General features: G+C 44.1%; 1 protein-coding gene across 6 annotated transcripts in view; it reads right to left on the bottom strand.

The window, feature by feature from the left end:
• Positions 1-11,536: 11,536 nt before the first annotated feature.
• Positions 11,537-15,691, bottom strand: part of LRRFIP1 (LRR binding FLII interacting protein 1) — a 146,207-nt gene continuing 142,052 nt past the window's right edge. For all 6 annotated transcript variants that reach the window (XM_082465589.1, XM_082465593.1, XM_082465590.1 and 3 more), the window contains 3 exons: positions 15,178-15,257; positions 13,984-14,088; positions 11,537-12,391 (listed from right to left, as the gene is read on the bottom strand). In XM_082465589.1, the coding sequence (XP_082321715.1) occupies positions 12,281-12,391; positions 13,984-14,088; positions 15,178-15,257 (296 nt within the window). In that variant the 3' untranslated portion in view covers positions 11,537-12,280. The remainder of the gene's footprint in view (positions 12,392-13,983; positions 14,089-15,177; positions 15,258-15,691) is intronic.

The raw sequence follows: 15,691 nt of genomic DNA, 5'->3' as shown, positions 1-15,691 counted from the left end.
ATTTTATATTCATGTATATATGTCAATCCCAATCTCTCAATTCATCCCACCACCACCACCCGCGCCCCCCCACCTTCCCCCCTTGGTGTCCATATGCTTGTTCTCTACATCTGTGTCTCTATTTCTGCAAGGCAAACCGGTTCATCTGTACCATTTTTCTAGGTTCCACATATATGCGTTAATATACGATACTTGTTTTTCTCTTTCTGACATACTTCACTCTGTCTGACAGTCTCTAGATCCAGCCACGTCTCTACAAATGACCCAATTTCGTTCCTTTTTATGGCTGGAACTTCAGCAAAATTTAAAAACTGCTCACTACTGAAAAGTGAAAAGACAAGCCAAAGACTGGAAGAAACTATTCACAATTTATATATCCAACAGAGGACTCTTGGATAGATTATGTAAAGAACTTGCATAAATAGAACCTTTTAAAAAAAGACAATCTAATAAAAAAAAGGACAAAGTAGTTGGACACTTACTTCACATGTGCATAACACAAAGCATATGAATTGCTCTTAAGTGTATAAGCAACTGCTCAACATCATTAATCATCAGAGAAATGCAAATTCAAACCACCAAGATACCACTTCACACTCACTAGAATGGAAAAAACAAAACAAAACCTGGTAACACCTAATATTGTGAGGATGTGAACAAACTGAAACTCATACATTGCTAAAGTGAATACAAATTGTTAAGACCACGTATCTTGGAAAACTGGCAGTTTCTAATGATGTTAACCACATAACTACCCTATTACCAAGAAATTACATTCTAGTTTCAGCAATAAATACGCTTCTCTAGAGAATCATTCTTTAATACACTATTCAATAATGACTGAACCCTTATTTGTTAAGTCATATGCTAAGTGTTGAAGACATAAGTTCTTGCCCTAACAGTTAATGATAAGCACACAATAAATAAGCAATTCCCAAAAGTCACGTGGGAGGATGGGAATGGAGCACATTTTATTACAGAGCACCTTTTCTCAAACTTGCCTGACACATGAATCACTTGGAGCACTCTTTAAAAATACAGATTCCACAGCCTAATTTGGAGGCCAGAAATAATAGGAAATTTCTATAACCTGAAGATTTAGGGAAACATAAAAAGACCTCACCTAATCTAAGGCCTTCATGAGAAAGTGTCCTTTAACCTTTAACCTGAGATCGGAAAGAAGAGCAAGGAGGTGTAAGCTGTAATACTGATTATCGTATCAATTTAGTATTAGATTTTTATATAAAGGATATAGTGTCACACACAAAATGCATTTGGAGTTTTTAAAACTGAGAGTTGTATTTAAAAAGCAATTAAAAACTAAAATTTTGGATTTCACAGATAATTAAGTAGGAAATAATACAGCATGCTTGCATTGAAAAAGGTAAGGGAAAATCTATAAAGAAAGTGACACCTATCTAAGCTAAATCATGAAGATCACGTAGCGGCTGGCTAGACTAAGGAGCAGGGAAGTGAACAGAGCACCTCAACCTAAGGGGACAAATATGGGATGGCCCCAAGGTAAGAGAAGGGTAAGAAGAAGGGACAAGATAACTAGACTTATGTATAAAAGTGAACTCATTATTGTTGATGGTACACTCACTGAGCTAGGAAACTAGGAGGAAGAATACTTTTCTGTTCTTTATATTATTTTGATTTTGGGTAGGGAGCAGTGGTGATGATGAGTTCATTTTTATACATAGTCAGTTCAAGGGCCTATAATAATTTGAAATAGATATACAGATGTGAAGCTTAGGAATTATCTGGACTACAAATATTCAACTTTCAACTAATGTTTCAGAAATTCTTTTTAGCTGGTAGCTGAAAAGATGTGGCCCAATATCAAGAGCTTAATAGCCTTTTATTTATTTTTTTACTGCGATAAAACTGGCTAGCAGCTGTTAACCTTTGGGGTTATGGACTTTCTGAAGATTTGATAAAAGTCTGAGAAAATGCACATACATACACATATAATTTAAAAGATTTATAGACTTCTATACTACATTTAAAAACTGCAAGTTTGGACTTCCCTGATGGCGCAGTGGTTAAGAATCCGCCTGCCAATGCAGGGGACACAGGTTCGATCCCTGGTCCGGGAAGATCCCAAATGCCGTGGAGCAACTAAGCCCGTGTGCTACAACTACTGAGCCTACGCTCTAGAGCCCGCGAGCCACAGCTACTGAACCCGCATGCTGCAACTACTGAAGCCCACGCACCTAGAGCTCGTGCTCTGCAACGAGAGGCCACCGCAATGAGAAGCCGGCGTACCGCAAAGAAGAGTAGCCCCCACTTGCTGCAACTAGAGAAAGCCCGTGCACAGCAACGAAGACTCAAAAATAAAATTAAATAAATAAATTAATTAAATAAATAAAAATAAATTTAAAAAAAACCCTGCAAGTTTGTAACTCCTGGCTTAAGAGATTTTACTTAAGTCAGTAAAGATCCTACTCTAGGAATGCCAGGTAAATGTTTAAAATAAAGACTGGGTATAAAGAAAGCTAGTTTATCAAAATAATTAACATTAGGGCTCCCCTGGTGGTGCAGTGGTTGAGAGTCTGCCTGCCAATGCAGGGGACACGGGTTCGAGCCCTGGTCTGGGAGGATCCCACATGCCGCGGAGCAACTGGGCCCGTGAGCCACAACTACTGAGCCTGCGCGTCTGGAGCCTGTGCTCCGCAACAAGAGAGGCCGCGATAGTGAGAGGCCCACGCACCGCGATGAAGAGTGGCCCCCACCTGCCGCAACTGGAGAAAGCCCTCGCACAGAAACGAAGACCCAACACAGCCATAAATAAATAAATAAATTTATTTTAAAAAATAATAATAATTAACATTAAAATAGATAAGTGGTTTTCTTACTTTTTGGACTCAGGTACTCTTCACATTCTTAAAAAGTACTGAAAACCCCAAGGAGTATTTGTTTACGTGAGTAATATCTATTAATACTTATATTAGAAAGTCAAACAACAATTTTAAATATTTTGAATTTATTCATAAACCCATTACTTAACGTAAGTAACACTTTCAATTTAAAAACCGTGCATTTTCCAAAAAATTAGCGAGAAGAACATATATATTTTGCAAATCTCTTTACTATATGCCTTTACAAGCTGGAGCCTCATTCACATATGATTCTGCATTCAAATCTACCTTCAATGTTTTGCAAGCTTCATTCTTAAATATGAAGACACCCAAGTTCAAGAACTTTGACAAGAGGAAAAATTTTAGTATAACAAAAATACTTGCAAATCATATATCTGATAAGGGTCTATCATCCAGCATATCCAAAGAAGTCTTACAAGTCCAACAAAAAGACAAACAATGCAATATTTTAAATGATCAAAGGATCTGAATAAACACTTCTCCAAAGAGAATATACAAATGGCCAATAAACACATGAAAAGATGCTCAACGTATTAGGTAAATGCAAATCAAAACCACAGTGAGATACCACTTTACACCCACTAGGATGACTATTAAAATAGAGAGTAAGTACTGTCAAGGAAATAGAGAAATTGGAACCCTCTTACAGTGCTGGTGGGAATGTAAAACGGCACAGCCATTCTGGAAAACAATCTGGCAGTTCCTCAAAAAAAAAAAAAAAACAGAATGACCATGTGATCCAGCAATTCCGCTCCCAGGCATATACCCCTTTTTATGCTGCTCTGCCAGGTCTCACTCGTCAAACTATTCTCTCCCGTGTTTTCAATCCCGGAACCAAACCAGAAGCTGCTCTCCTCCCTCTGACACCTCCCTCATCCCTACCGGGTCTTGTCAGTTTTAACCCCTGACGCATCTTGGTCAAGAGACCACTGACTGTTAACATGGATCCGGGCAATAACCTCCCACCCAGCCAGAATAATCTTTCCAAAATGCAGATCTGGTCAGTTCACCCCACTGCTTAAAACTAAGCAACAGACTGTCACTGTTCTTTGGATAATGATTAAAGCTTTAGTACCGTCTACAAGACCGCCCCCCCCCAAGGGCCTGGGCTCTGCAGGAACCTTAGCACTTCGTGGGTTCCAGATGCACCGGCCACCGCGCTTCCTCACACAGGTTGGGCCACGTGCATCCTCCGCCTGCCACACCCCGGCCCCCCAACCACCTACAATTCCTGCTCAACCTTCAGTCCTCACCCCCAATATCCGTTTCTTAGGGAAACCATCCTGGTCCTCCACACAACATCAGGAACGTCCGGCAGTTTGGAAAACATCCCACCCTTCTGCCGTCCGTCCCACGTAGCAGGCTAATTAACTAATGTCCAGCGTCCGTTTCTCGCTCTGGACCGTGGCTGGTTGCTGCCGTACCCCGCGCCCGCTGCACAGGCCCCATTCGTATTTGTCGCAACAATACACGCGTGAGTGAATTCCCACCTTTCCCCGGAGAAATAAACGTCAGGTCCCGCAACGCAGCTCGAAAAGAACTTGAGGCGCGCAAGTCCGCCTTGGCGCCCGCGAAGCGAGGCTGGGGGACCCGCCTGGAACCGAATGCAAAGGTACCACATTGGGGGATTCTGGAACTCCAAGGCCCCCCAACGAACGCGCAAACCCTGCGGACCACGGCGGCGCCCCCGGACCCTGCCCGCTTCCCCTTCCAGGACCCGCTGGAGGAGGCGTCGTTGGCCTCCTTCACGCCGCGCGGCCCTCGGCGGGCGCCGACGGCCCCTTGGCGGGGACTCGCCGCCCCTGGGCTTCGCTGCCCGTTCCCCACACTCCCGGCCTCCGCCCTAGCCTGCCCGCAGCCGCCCGCCCCGCCAGCCCGACTCCCCGCTCCTCACACCTCGCAAGCGCGCTGTCGCCGTCGCCGCCGCCGTGCGTGAGACACCCCTTCTCGGCCGCCGCCTCAGAGAGAGTGCCGCTCCTCGTGCAGCCGCGGGTCCCGCCGGGTAACGGCCGTCCGCGGCCCGCCCACTGCCTGGCGGGGCGCTCCCATTGGCCGGTGCGCACAGGGGCGGCTCTGTGATTGGCCCGGCGCGCGGGCGCGAAGGCGGGAACGGAGTCGCCCGCTGGGATTTTGCACTTCCCGTGGGGGGGTGGGGGGAGAGGTTTGGCCCGCGGGCTCAGCTCGAAGCGACGCCCAGAGAGGCCTTAACTGCTCTGCAGCCCGCGACCCGTGACCTTCGGCTCTCGTCTGGACGGCGCGGCTGTGCAAAGCCACTGGAGGAAAAAAGCTGGGCGGCGCTCCCCGCCACCGCCGTCAGGGGCCCAACTGGCCCCTGGTTCGGGCCCGGCGCCCGCCAGGTCCCGCGCCCACAGTGTCCGGACAGCCGGTCCTGGCTGCCCTCCTTGGACAGCTGTCCCCACCGACACGTGTCCCTTCTTCGTGTCTAACACAGCGTGTCCTCCCTCGGGCGGTCTTTTACAATATCATTAGCAGGGACGGGGCTAGGGTGAGAGAATGAGTCATTTACTTGCCTTGGGCGCAGAATTTAAGGGGGCGTCAAAAATCTCGATAATCAAGATAAGTGATATTTTAATGCAGTCGTTGAAGGCAATCAAAAATAATGAAAATTCCAAGATGGACAAAATAGCCCCATCAGCACTCCTATTTTTCCTTCTGCCTCAGGCTCTAATATGGCTCCTCAAGGAACTGTTATCCTGTCTTTAAAAATGTTCATTCTTTTCATCAGGAATTTTTTGCATGGATTTTGACTTTTGCTTAAATCATGTTGTTTAAAATCGTCTCAGGTTGCATTAAAATCTTAGTTTTTTGATGCCATCTCCAGATACTCCCCACTAGCCCTGTGGCAGTGGGGTCCTTGCTTCTGGTAGTTTCTGGTGTCTGTGTGTAGCCTGAAGCACTGCGTTTGCTGCCAGGCAGCTCTTACATAATTGATTTGGGGCTTACATAGTTTGGATGTGAAGTGTGACGTTTTTATGAAATCTGTCAATCTCTTTGTGATTTAATGCAGTGATTTTAACCCCATTTCAGGTTCAGAATAATGGTATTTACACAGTAGTTTTTACTTGTTTGTTTTTGTTTTTGTTTTTTTAAAGTCAGGACAGTGGTTACTTTTATTATTTTTTTGAAGTAGAGTTGATTTACAATGTTGTGTTAATTTCTGCTGTACAGCAAAGTGACTCAATTATACATATAATATTCTTTTCTTATGGTTTATCATAGGATATTGAATATAGTTCTCTGTGCGATACAGTAGGACCTTGTTGTTTATCCATTGTATATACAATAGCTTACATCTGCTAACCCCTTTATGTACCTTTTATGATTTGATTATTTTAACATTTCCTTTTTTATATCTTTTAAATATTTTAACATTATTTCAGTCACATGTATTTAATGTAGAAAATTCAGGAAAATGTAAAGAAGAAAATAGAAATTCCCTATAACCCTACTTCTCACAGAACCTCACTTTGGAGGCTACAAACTTGACATTATTGTGCTGAATTAGTCTTTTACTGTGTTGTAGAATCTGACTTTTAAATTTTATTTATCATTTTCCATCTATGTTAAGTAAGATTGAGCTGTAGCAGGTAGTAGACCATGAAAACTGTCTGTATTCTCTGTTCTGCCCCCGTTCTCATAAACACTGTAATGAGTTTGGTCAAAAACATTATGAAGGCTGTGATCAAAGTTAGTAACATAACAAGAAACATATTTTCATTTATGAGAGGTTTAGAATCAGTCTTGTTAGTTCCCCAACCAGTGATTTAACCCAGGCCCCCTGCAGTGGAAGTGTGTAGTCTTAACCACTGGACCGCCAGGCAATTCCCAACGTTACTCTCCTTTTGAAAGTTGGGAAAATCATCTGTTTTCATAAATTTGGATAACTGGCCTTGAGGGCTCTGAAAGAAACAGGAATGGTGGAACAAGGAAATTTTGATGAAGAAAAAAGTGAGTAGTGAGTGGTTCAGTGAATTAAGCTATGGTTTTGCTGATGGGCTTGTAACGTGGTGAACACGTTACACCTGAAGAACACATGAAGACCCTCGAGGTTGGTCCTCTCAAGCAGAGATGAGGCTTAAACACCCAAATTTGCAACTTCCAGGGCCTTCTGTGGTAGGGGAAGAACGGAATCTTTCTCTCTGGACTGAGAAGTGTCAAGATATTGAAGAGCCTCATGGAAAGGGATGCTGGGCTGCATCTGGAGGCCGACTTGGGAGCAGGGGACTCGGGCTAGGAACCCACACACTTGTGCCTGACCCCGTGGCTACAGCAGTGATTCCTAAATTGTGCTCTGCAGAGTCCTGGTCCCAGAAGGCTCTGAAAAAAAAAAAAACAGGTTCCATGATCCAACAGTTTGGGAAATTGTACCTAGTCCATTTCCCTCTTAAGGAATCCCAGTGGCATTCACAAGTAAATACTCCTCAGCAAGCAAACCCATTGAATGTTATAACTGAGTGTTACCGAAGAATATTTATTTATAGAATTCTCTATACTAACATTCCTAGGAATCAGTGGTTATAGTTGGGAAACACTGGACTTACAGTAATAGTAGTAGTCAGAATAATGAAGAAGCAACATGTGCTACCATTTCTTGAGTGCTGTGCAGCAGACACTGTTCTAAGCATTGAACCTCTGGTGCTGAACAAGACCTTGACCTCCCAGCAGAGCAGAATGGTTACAGGGGTGGGCTGGAATCCTATTGCTCGTTCTAATCTAGGGCCCTCCATTTCATAGTTGTGTCCCTTTAAGCAAGTTGCCTGATTTTTCTGTGCCTCAGTTACCTTACTTATAAAATGGAGGCAGTAAGAGTGCCCACCTCAATGGATTATTGCAAAGATTAAATATGATTATAGATGTAGGGGAGGTAGTGACATAATCAGATTTTTAAAAATTTTACTCTAATAGATTGGAGGTGTGAAGAACACTGGAACAGAGAAGACCAGGCAAGGGTAGTTTGCCAATGACAATGGCCTGGTCCAGAGGAATAGTTATGGTGATGGGAAAAAGGATGGATTTGTGAGGTCTTTTGTAAGTAGAATTGATAGAGCTGTGTCCTTGAGATCAGAGTGGAGGTGGGTGAGGGAGGGGGACAGGGAATTCAGTCTACATCAGAAGACTTGGCTTTGTAAGCTGAACTGGATTTTGTATTTCTATACTCTGCTTATTGTCTTTTGTAATCTCTTTTTTATTTTTAATAAATTTTATTTATTTATTTATTATTATTATTATTAATTTTTGGCTGTGTTGGGTCTTTGTTTCTGTGCGAGGGCTTCCTCTAGTTGCGGCGAGCGGGGGCCACTCTTCATCGCGGTGCGCGGGCCTCTCACCGTCGCGGCCTCTCCTGTTGCGGAGCACAGGCTCCAGATGCGCAGGCTCAGTAGTTGTGGCTCACGGGCCTAGTTGCTCCACGGCATGTGGGATCTTCCCAGACCAGGGCTCGAACCCGTGTCCCCTGCATTGGCAGGCAGATTCTCAACCACTACACCACCAGGGAAGCCCTGTAATCTTCATAAGTAACCCTTTGCTGATCCTCCTCAATGCCCTTTGCTGGCCCCTCCTCCTTCACCCAACCCCTGTCAGGTTGTTCTTGGCTCTTCCTGTGCCCTCTAATTATTTACACTTTCTCCCTAGGCAAGTCTAGTCCCAAGACTAGAGAATCCCCTCTTTGCTGATGACTCCTAAATCTACATCTCCAGCCTGGGTCTCTTCCGCGAGTTCCACACTCGGTTCTCTGCCATCCTGGAGGGATGCAGGATGCCTTCCAGTGGAGGATGAGAGATGGTAGATAAAACAAAATCTCTTGTATGATAGACAGTGATAATTTGAGAAAAATGAATCAGAAAAGGGAACGGGAATTGTTGAGGGCTGGCAATTTCAAATAGGGTGGTCGGGGAAGCACTCACTACTCCATGCTGTTTTTATGTTTCATTAGCTTCTCGAACTTGATGTGGCCTAAATGGAACTCCTAAGCCCTCCTCTTTGACTTACTGTTTCGGTAGGACTACAGTTCACTTTCACTGTTGCATCAGGTAAGATCTTACTGTTACGTTGTAGTGTGCATCTCAGGCATGGGGGTCGTTTCTATTATTACACATGAACCCATCTGCTTGGTGTCAAGAGATTGATTCTGCGCGAATGATTTTTTTCTAGGTACTCCTATAATATTTCAATGTGTTTATTTGACTATTTCATGCAGATAGCATAAGTTACATTCATACATATTAAATCATATTTGGTAAGTAAATTGAAACGCTTAGGTTTTTTAAATCATTTTTTTATTGTTTGGCCATACCATGTGGCATGTGGGATCTTAGTTCCTTGAAGAGGGATCGAACCCGCGTGCCCTGCAGTGGAAGGGCAGAGTCTTAACCACTGGACCACCAGGGAAGTCCCGGTTTGTTTCAATTATACTTAAATTATTTTTCTAATTCTAAGATAAGTATGGTCAAACTTAGATTTAAAACAAAGACATGCTACTGATGCAGAATCGAGTGGACATGTAGAAGCTAGTACTATGACTGAAGAAGTAAAGAGAAAAAGGGACTGGGAGGAGGTGTGGTGTGAATTTCATGATGAATATTGATTTCAGTTTTCTGGGAAGAGCAAATGAAAGCGTGCTTTGTTACATAAAAACTGTTTAAAGATAAAGCTGACAATATTAAGAGAAATCTTCAGCAAATACATAGTATGATGGTTTAAAAAATATGTCCACAAATTCTTTGATACTCTTTCCTTTAATATCTAGGGTTGCTGTTCTACATCCTACGATGCTCAGGACAGACACCCAGCACCCAGGAGTGATCTGGCCCGGGACGTCAGTGGTGTGAGGCTGAGAAACGCTGGGTTACAGGGATGAAAAAAGCCAGCAACAAATTCCCAATAGCCACAGGAAAAGTTTTATTCTATGAAATAAATTTAAAAATTGTGTTCTCGCTTCCTCTGGATGAGGAAGTGTGTGCAACATGGATTTGCTGTGTCTGTAAGGATTGGCGCAAGAGGTACCAAACTAAAGGTTTGACTTCCTTCAGAGCCACTGATTTGAGAAACACCATCTTCCCAGGGCTGGTGAGACAAGCAAGAGTCGCTTCTTCACCAACTGTGAGACTTCCCTAGGCTCTGGTTTCCTCATCGGTGATATGGATTTAATAACAGCATCTACCTCTTTAGGGTTTCCATGAAAATCAAATGAGTGAAAATATGTAAAAGCATCTAACTAACTGCCAGGCATGTCTAAATGATATATAAGTGTTTGCTGTCATTAGTGTTATTTGTGAGCCAGATGGATATTTTACTGGTTAAACATGTTTGTATTAAGATGTTGTGGAAGGAACATTAAAGATAAGACAATGAAGTAAACATTTCTCTTTTGCTGGCTGCAAGGACACTGCAGGAAGCAGGAGCTCCTCTTTCTGGTTCCTTCTGCTGTGCTTTCTTCCTCCTTGTTCACGGGGCACCTGTGGTGAGCAGTTCGGGTCACCCGGTGGTGCTACCCTCGACCAAAATTTCTCCCAGTCTCCCAGTCTCGGCCCAAGTTTTCCTGTCTCCTGATGTCAGCCCTCTGTCACCCTGTAACTTGTCTGCCCCTAGTGGGTAGTGGCCCCAACCCCTCCAATGAGGTCTCAGTCCCAGTTTGTCGCATTCTCGGGTTCTTTAGATCCTCTTTCATCCGTAGTAGTTAATCCCCTATTATGAGTTAATCATTCTTTATATTACACTCTCCCTGTTCAAATTACTGGGTGGTTTCTGTTTTTGGAGCGGACTGATACACTGCATTCTTGAAACAACTTGGAACATTTAATGCTCATTAAGTAGACTTTCAAACTAAGTCTTTTGAAGCCGATCATCCTAAGATTTGTTCTAACAAATCTTAGGTAAATATAGAAACCTGTGGGGGAGTTGGAGCTGTCCTGGGATTAATGCAGAGTAGCTTTCCACATAAAAACATTGTTTTTTGAATATGCAGCAGCTATAGCAGGTCTGTGGCACTGACGTGTGGATTAGTGATTGGATAGTTTTATCTATGGAACGCTCAAGAAGAAGATCTGAATATCCTCGGCACAAGGAGGCCGAATTTCTCTTACCCGGTGAAATGTAGCTTTGCCTATCCCACATCCAGCCAGTGCTGGGGGACGGAACTTCGTGACCTCTAGCACTCTGCTGGGAATGTTTTCTTAATTATATATAATCAAGAAAAATGGAATGATTATATATTCCAATTCATGTCTAGCAGTCCACCATGGATATAGTTATGGATGACGTTATCTTGGTTTGCACTTGCTAATATCCTGAAAAGCTGGCCTGCTGAACCAGCCTTATGTGAAACCCAACGTATACGAAAGAGTAACTGAAAATCAGCAAGTAGCCCAACGCCGTTTACTTTTGTCCTTGGAGTTACTGTCTCTACTCTGGTCTGTAATTTCTTCAGTTTACTTTTTAGTCTAAGAGTGCTGATTCTTATAAGTGTTCTATTCTTATTCACTGTGAATACACCTTCTTTTTTAAATAGAGAAAGAAAAGTGCATTGATTTGATATGCTAAAAAAATAAAAAGATGATCCAAAATATACAGAACCATTATTATGGAATAAAGATCTTCTTTCTCAGTGGGAAAAAATAAAAACCATATTGCTGAAGTCTTTCAACATTTCATTTTTTAATTTTTCCAATAGTACACTCTTTAAAAGAAGTTAACAACTTCAATTCCAAATATAAGGATTCAATAATGCGAATGAAAAGCTGTCATTTTCAGTGAAGCTGTTGCCTAATTACCCTGGAAAAAAGTATTCTTTTGATTGAACTGATGCAAAAATCCCTTAGAAAAGCTTCATTGTTGCCTGTAAAGAGTCTTCTTAAGGTCACTTTTACTTCTAGACCATCCCCTTGTTTCTAGTGATAGAGTTTTGCTTGGTAATGGCTTGTGGTTCCACAGTGTTTTGTGTATGAAAAGCGTAGACTAAGAGATACTACTGAAGTCGCTCAAATTGTAGATTCTGCCACAAAAGGAAGTCCCAACACTGAAACATTTCCCCTTAATGTTCAGCAAGACACATGAAAAGAAAACTCAAGTCCCACGTTCATCTTTACTTTGATCACCGTTTTAAATGGCATGAAGAGGCTGCTGCGCCGTCGGAAACAGAGCTCCACGGCCCAGTGTGCTTATTAAATGGCCTGCAGGTTCGGAGCGGCCGCCCCAGCCCGGGTTGCGGTCTGCAGACGGAGGCATCTGGTTGCTGCCGGGGGTCCCGGGGCTGCGCCGGGTGCTTCCCGGGGGTGTTCTCTCAGAAGCAGGGGAAGAAGCAGTGCTCCCAGACAGCAACAGAACAGCGTACGAAACAGTGCTCTCCGTCCACCCGATCGTTTCCTGTTCAGAACTGGCCTTTACTGCTGGGACAAGAGGACACTCCTGTTGGCTTTCATTTTTTCCAGACGCTTCACTAAGTGGCCGTTGCTCACCTCGAGCTCTTCTGTTTTGTCCAATGCCGAGCGAAGCTGGAAATAAAGGCAAAAAGGCAGTGAGCTTGGATTCCAAGCCTACTGAAAAATAAATTATGACCCAGACCCACCGAGATTCTAAAAATACACATATACCTACACGTGTGTATACGTATATTTCTTAATTTAAAAAGGAACACAAGGCACAAGATTCTGGCCTCATGAGTAACTAGGGAACCTTCCTCTTCTGAAATAGCTAGACCCCAGACATGGCGCAGTCCTGGGGATCCTGATGGTCTCAGAGAAGGTGAGGCAAACAAACAAACAAGAGCTGAGCCAGACCAGCTGGAGGAGGTGATCCCCACAGCCCTGGGCAGCTGGGTGCTAGGGCTCTGCAGCCAGAAACCAAAGTGGGAATGCCTGAGGCCAGGGTGATCATCCCCGGGAGCCAGGGCCACAGAGCCTGGGGGTCACAGCAGGAGCCACATCAGCAGGGAGCCGCCTGGACCAGCAGGCAGTGAGGCAGAGTGGAGGTGCCCTAAGGCGGGGGGGTTCACAGCCCTGTGATTGTGGAGACGTGCATCATTAGGACAGAGTCTGCAGTTCTGCTTCCGATCCAAAACCCTCCAGGAGGGTGGGTGGGGTCCTGAGACAGGTTAAACGCCCCTGCCCTGCCTTTCACCAGCAGAGGCAGAAGCAGAAGCAGAAGCAGAAGCCCCCTTTGTAGAAATTTCCCCAAGTCAGGCCTGGGGTATAAATTCAAGTATATAAATTCAAATCAAGCATAATCTCATCAAACACCAAACACACGATGGGACAAACCATTTGAGTCAACGGAAGCAATAAACAACAGAAACAGACCCCCAAGACTGAACGTGTTTCAGTCGTCAGTGTGGAAAACAGAACAGCTGTGTATGAAATCTTTAAAGAAATAAGGATGCAATCAACAAAGGAAACATAAACAAGAAACAATCAGGAATGAGAATACGAAACAAAAGGAGGTGAAATGGAAGATCTACAAAAACTGTACATTATGCAGCACTGGGAGGTAAGGAGATGGGAAATGGAAAAGACAGATGGTAGAGAAATGCAGAGGGTCCATGAGAAGATCTGGCATCCTCTGATCAAAGTCCCGGGGGAAGGTGGAGTCTAGGGAAGAGGAGTTACTGAAGGAGATCGTGGTTGAAAATTTTCCAAAATTTATTTAGAAAAAAGACCTCACAGATCAAAGAAACACAACACATCCCAAGCAGAACAAATGGCAGTAAACCCACATGTTAACACATTAGAGTGAAATGTAGAAAATCAAAGGCAAAGAGAATGGAAGGGCAGCTAGAGAGGGGGAAAAAAAAAGATCACCTAAAAAGAGTTAGAATGACAGATCTCTTAGCAGAAGCCAGAAGATGGTGGCATGATAGTTGCAATCACCATAGAGAGAAAAACCACTGACAGGTGATTCTGGCCCTAAGCTCCTAATTGGCTGAACTACAATTTCCTTTATGGTGTGAGCACAGCCCTTCAGAGTGGTTTGGGCAGATATGACAATGAATGATTTGGCCGCGGGTTTCCCGGCGGTAAATCCTCCCTTCGCTCTCCCAGCTAGAATATCATTACCCATTCTTTTCCTAGAAATAGCCTAGAAAATTTACCTCTCTTTGAAGTTTCCGTTTTTCAGCCTTAAGTTCATCTTCTATCTTTTCAGCATTTTCAGCAGCCAATTTATAACGTGATACTTGGCTTTCTAACCTTATGACCTGAAAGGAAAGGAAAAATCATGTGTATAAATTGATAGGCCTGTTTTCTTTCCCCGATTGCTTTACTATATTTGAGATCAAAAGGTATAATTTAATAAAATGAGAGAAAACACCATGACAATAGTTATGATCTAGCACTTGGGACTATTACATAGGTTCTAGCCACGCAAGCTATTTGTTCATATTTATGAGCAAGCCAGTACTGACACCTATGAGGGACTCATTTCCTCCCTGACCCTTGTCCCAAGTGTGGTTCCCGCCGTGCAGACCCCATGACACCATCTCTCCCTGATATGGGTCGATCCTGCAGAACCAGGCTGGTGAGGCAACAGCTCCACCAGGACCTCAGCTCCAGTCTAATCTCTCCCAGGGTTGGGGGTGTGGGGAAGCAGGAAAGGGAGGAGAGAGGCAAGGGACTCAGAGAGCGGGGTGACGGAAGGCGGCTTTGGGGTGGCATCTGCGGCCAGAGACTCAGCCTGCCCTCAAAGGCATGCTTCCGAACACGCATCGCTTTCTAGGTGCGCTTCTCATTTTCGTCTCTACAAAAATTCCAAAAAGTTCCAGCCACATATACCCACAGTGGAGGGGGCAAGAGTACCTGCTTTTATCTCTCCCTTCGGTTAGGACACAGTCTGTCCCAGGGCCCAGCACGCTGGAGGCATGAGCGCCCCAAATCTAGGGACCAGAGCGAGCCGCTGGGCTGGGAGGGAAAGAGGGAAAATCCAGGCAAAAGGGACATCCCTGCATGAAGCGTTTTGTAATTAACCGATTTTTTTTTTTTTTAAAGAACAAACTGTCAAAAAAACCCCTAACCACATTAGGTACTTTCTGCAACTAACTTTGTTTATAAAGGATTAGTATCGATTGTTAACAGCCCAGATCCTAGTTATGACCTCTCCCTCCCCACATCCTCTCCTTGTAGGAAATACAGGGAGAGACTTGCTGCCTTGTTTATCCCCCTTAGGACCTTTTTTGGTTCTAAAATTCTCTGCTTCTTTTTGTCCTCAGCCTTCAAGCCTTTCTAGCAAATAAAACTTGAGTTAATCCTCAGTTGGGCGGCCAGTGATTGCTTTCAAGTTGTGCACGTACATTTTGTTCTAATGCAGTTATCTCTTGCTCAGATTTTGCAAGTTTAAATTTGAGGTCGCTGATCTGTCTGTTGGCATCCCCTAAAGGTTGAAAGAGAAGGAAAATCTGTTAAGCTCTTGGGCTTTTAAAATGTTAAAACAAGAGTTACCGGGAACCAAGCCCTTACTTTATAATCGTCTTGCCAATCTGTAATTCCCGACCTGTGGCCTCACAACTCAGGAGGCGCTCTTTCTCCGCAGCAGGGAGAGCGCCCTTGAGCAAAGAAGGCAAAGAAATGGTAGGGGGAAGGGGGAAGGGGAGAGAGGCTGGGCCTGCTTTTGTCCCCGTAAGCCTCTTTCTAGTTGACTGGCACAGAAAAATACCTTCCGATTTCCCCATACAATCAGCAGATCCAAAGACTGTATTCAGCGTAGTAAACGTGGTTTCTAGCAGCACGTCAGCTGGTGGTACCTTGGTGCACGTTTTGGGGCACCTGTTCTGTTTCTTAGGCTCAGATAGAAACATCCTTGCTCTG

Source organism: Balaenoptera physalus, assembly GCF_965194825.1.
Source record: "Balaenoptera physalus genome assembly, chromosome: 6".
Classification (NCBI taxonomy): Eukaryota; Metazoa; Chordata; class Mammalia; order Artiodactyla; family Balaenopteridae; genus Balaenoptera; species Balaenoptera physalus.
The sequence above is the reverse complement of the archived record's forward strand: the minus strand, read 5'-3'. Positions and strand labels throughout refer to the sequence as shown.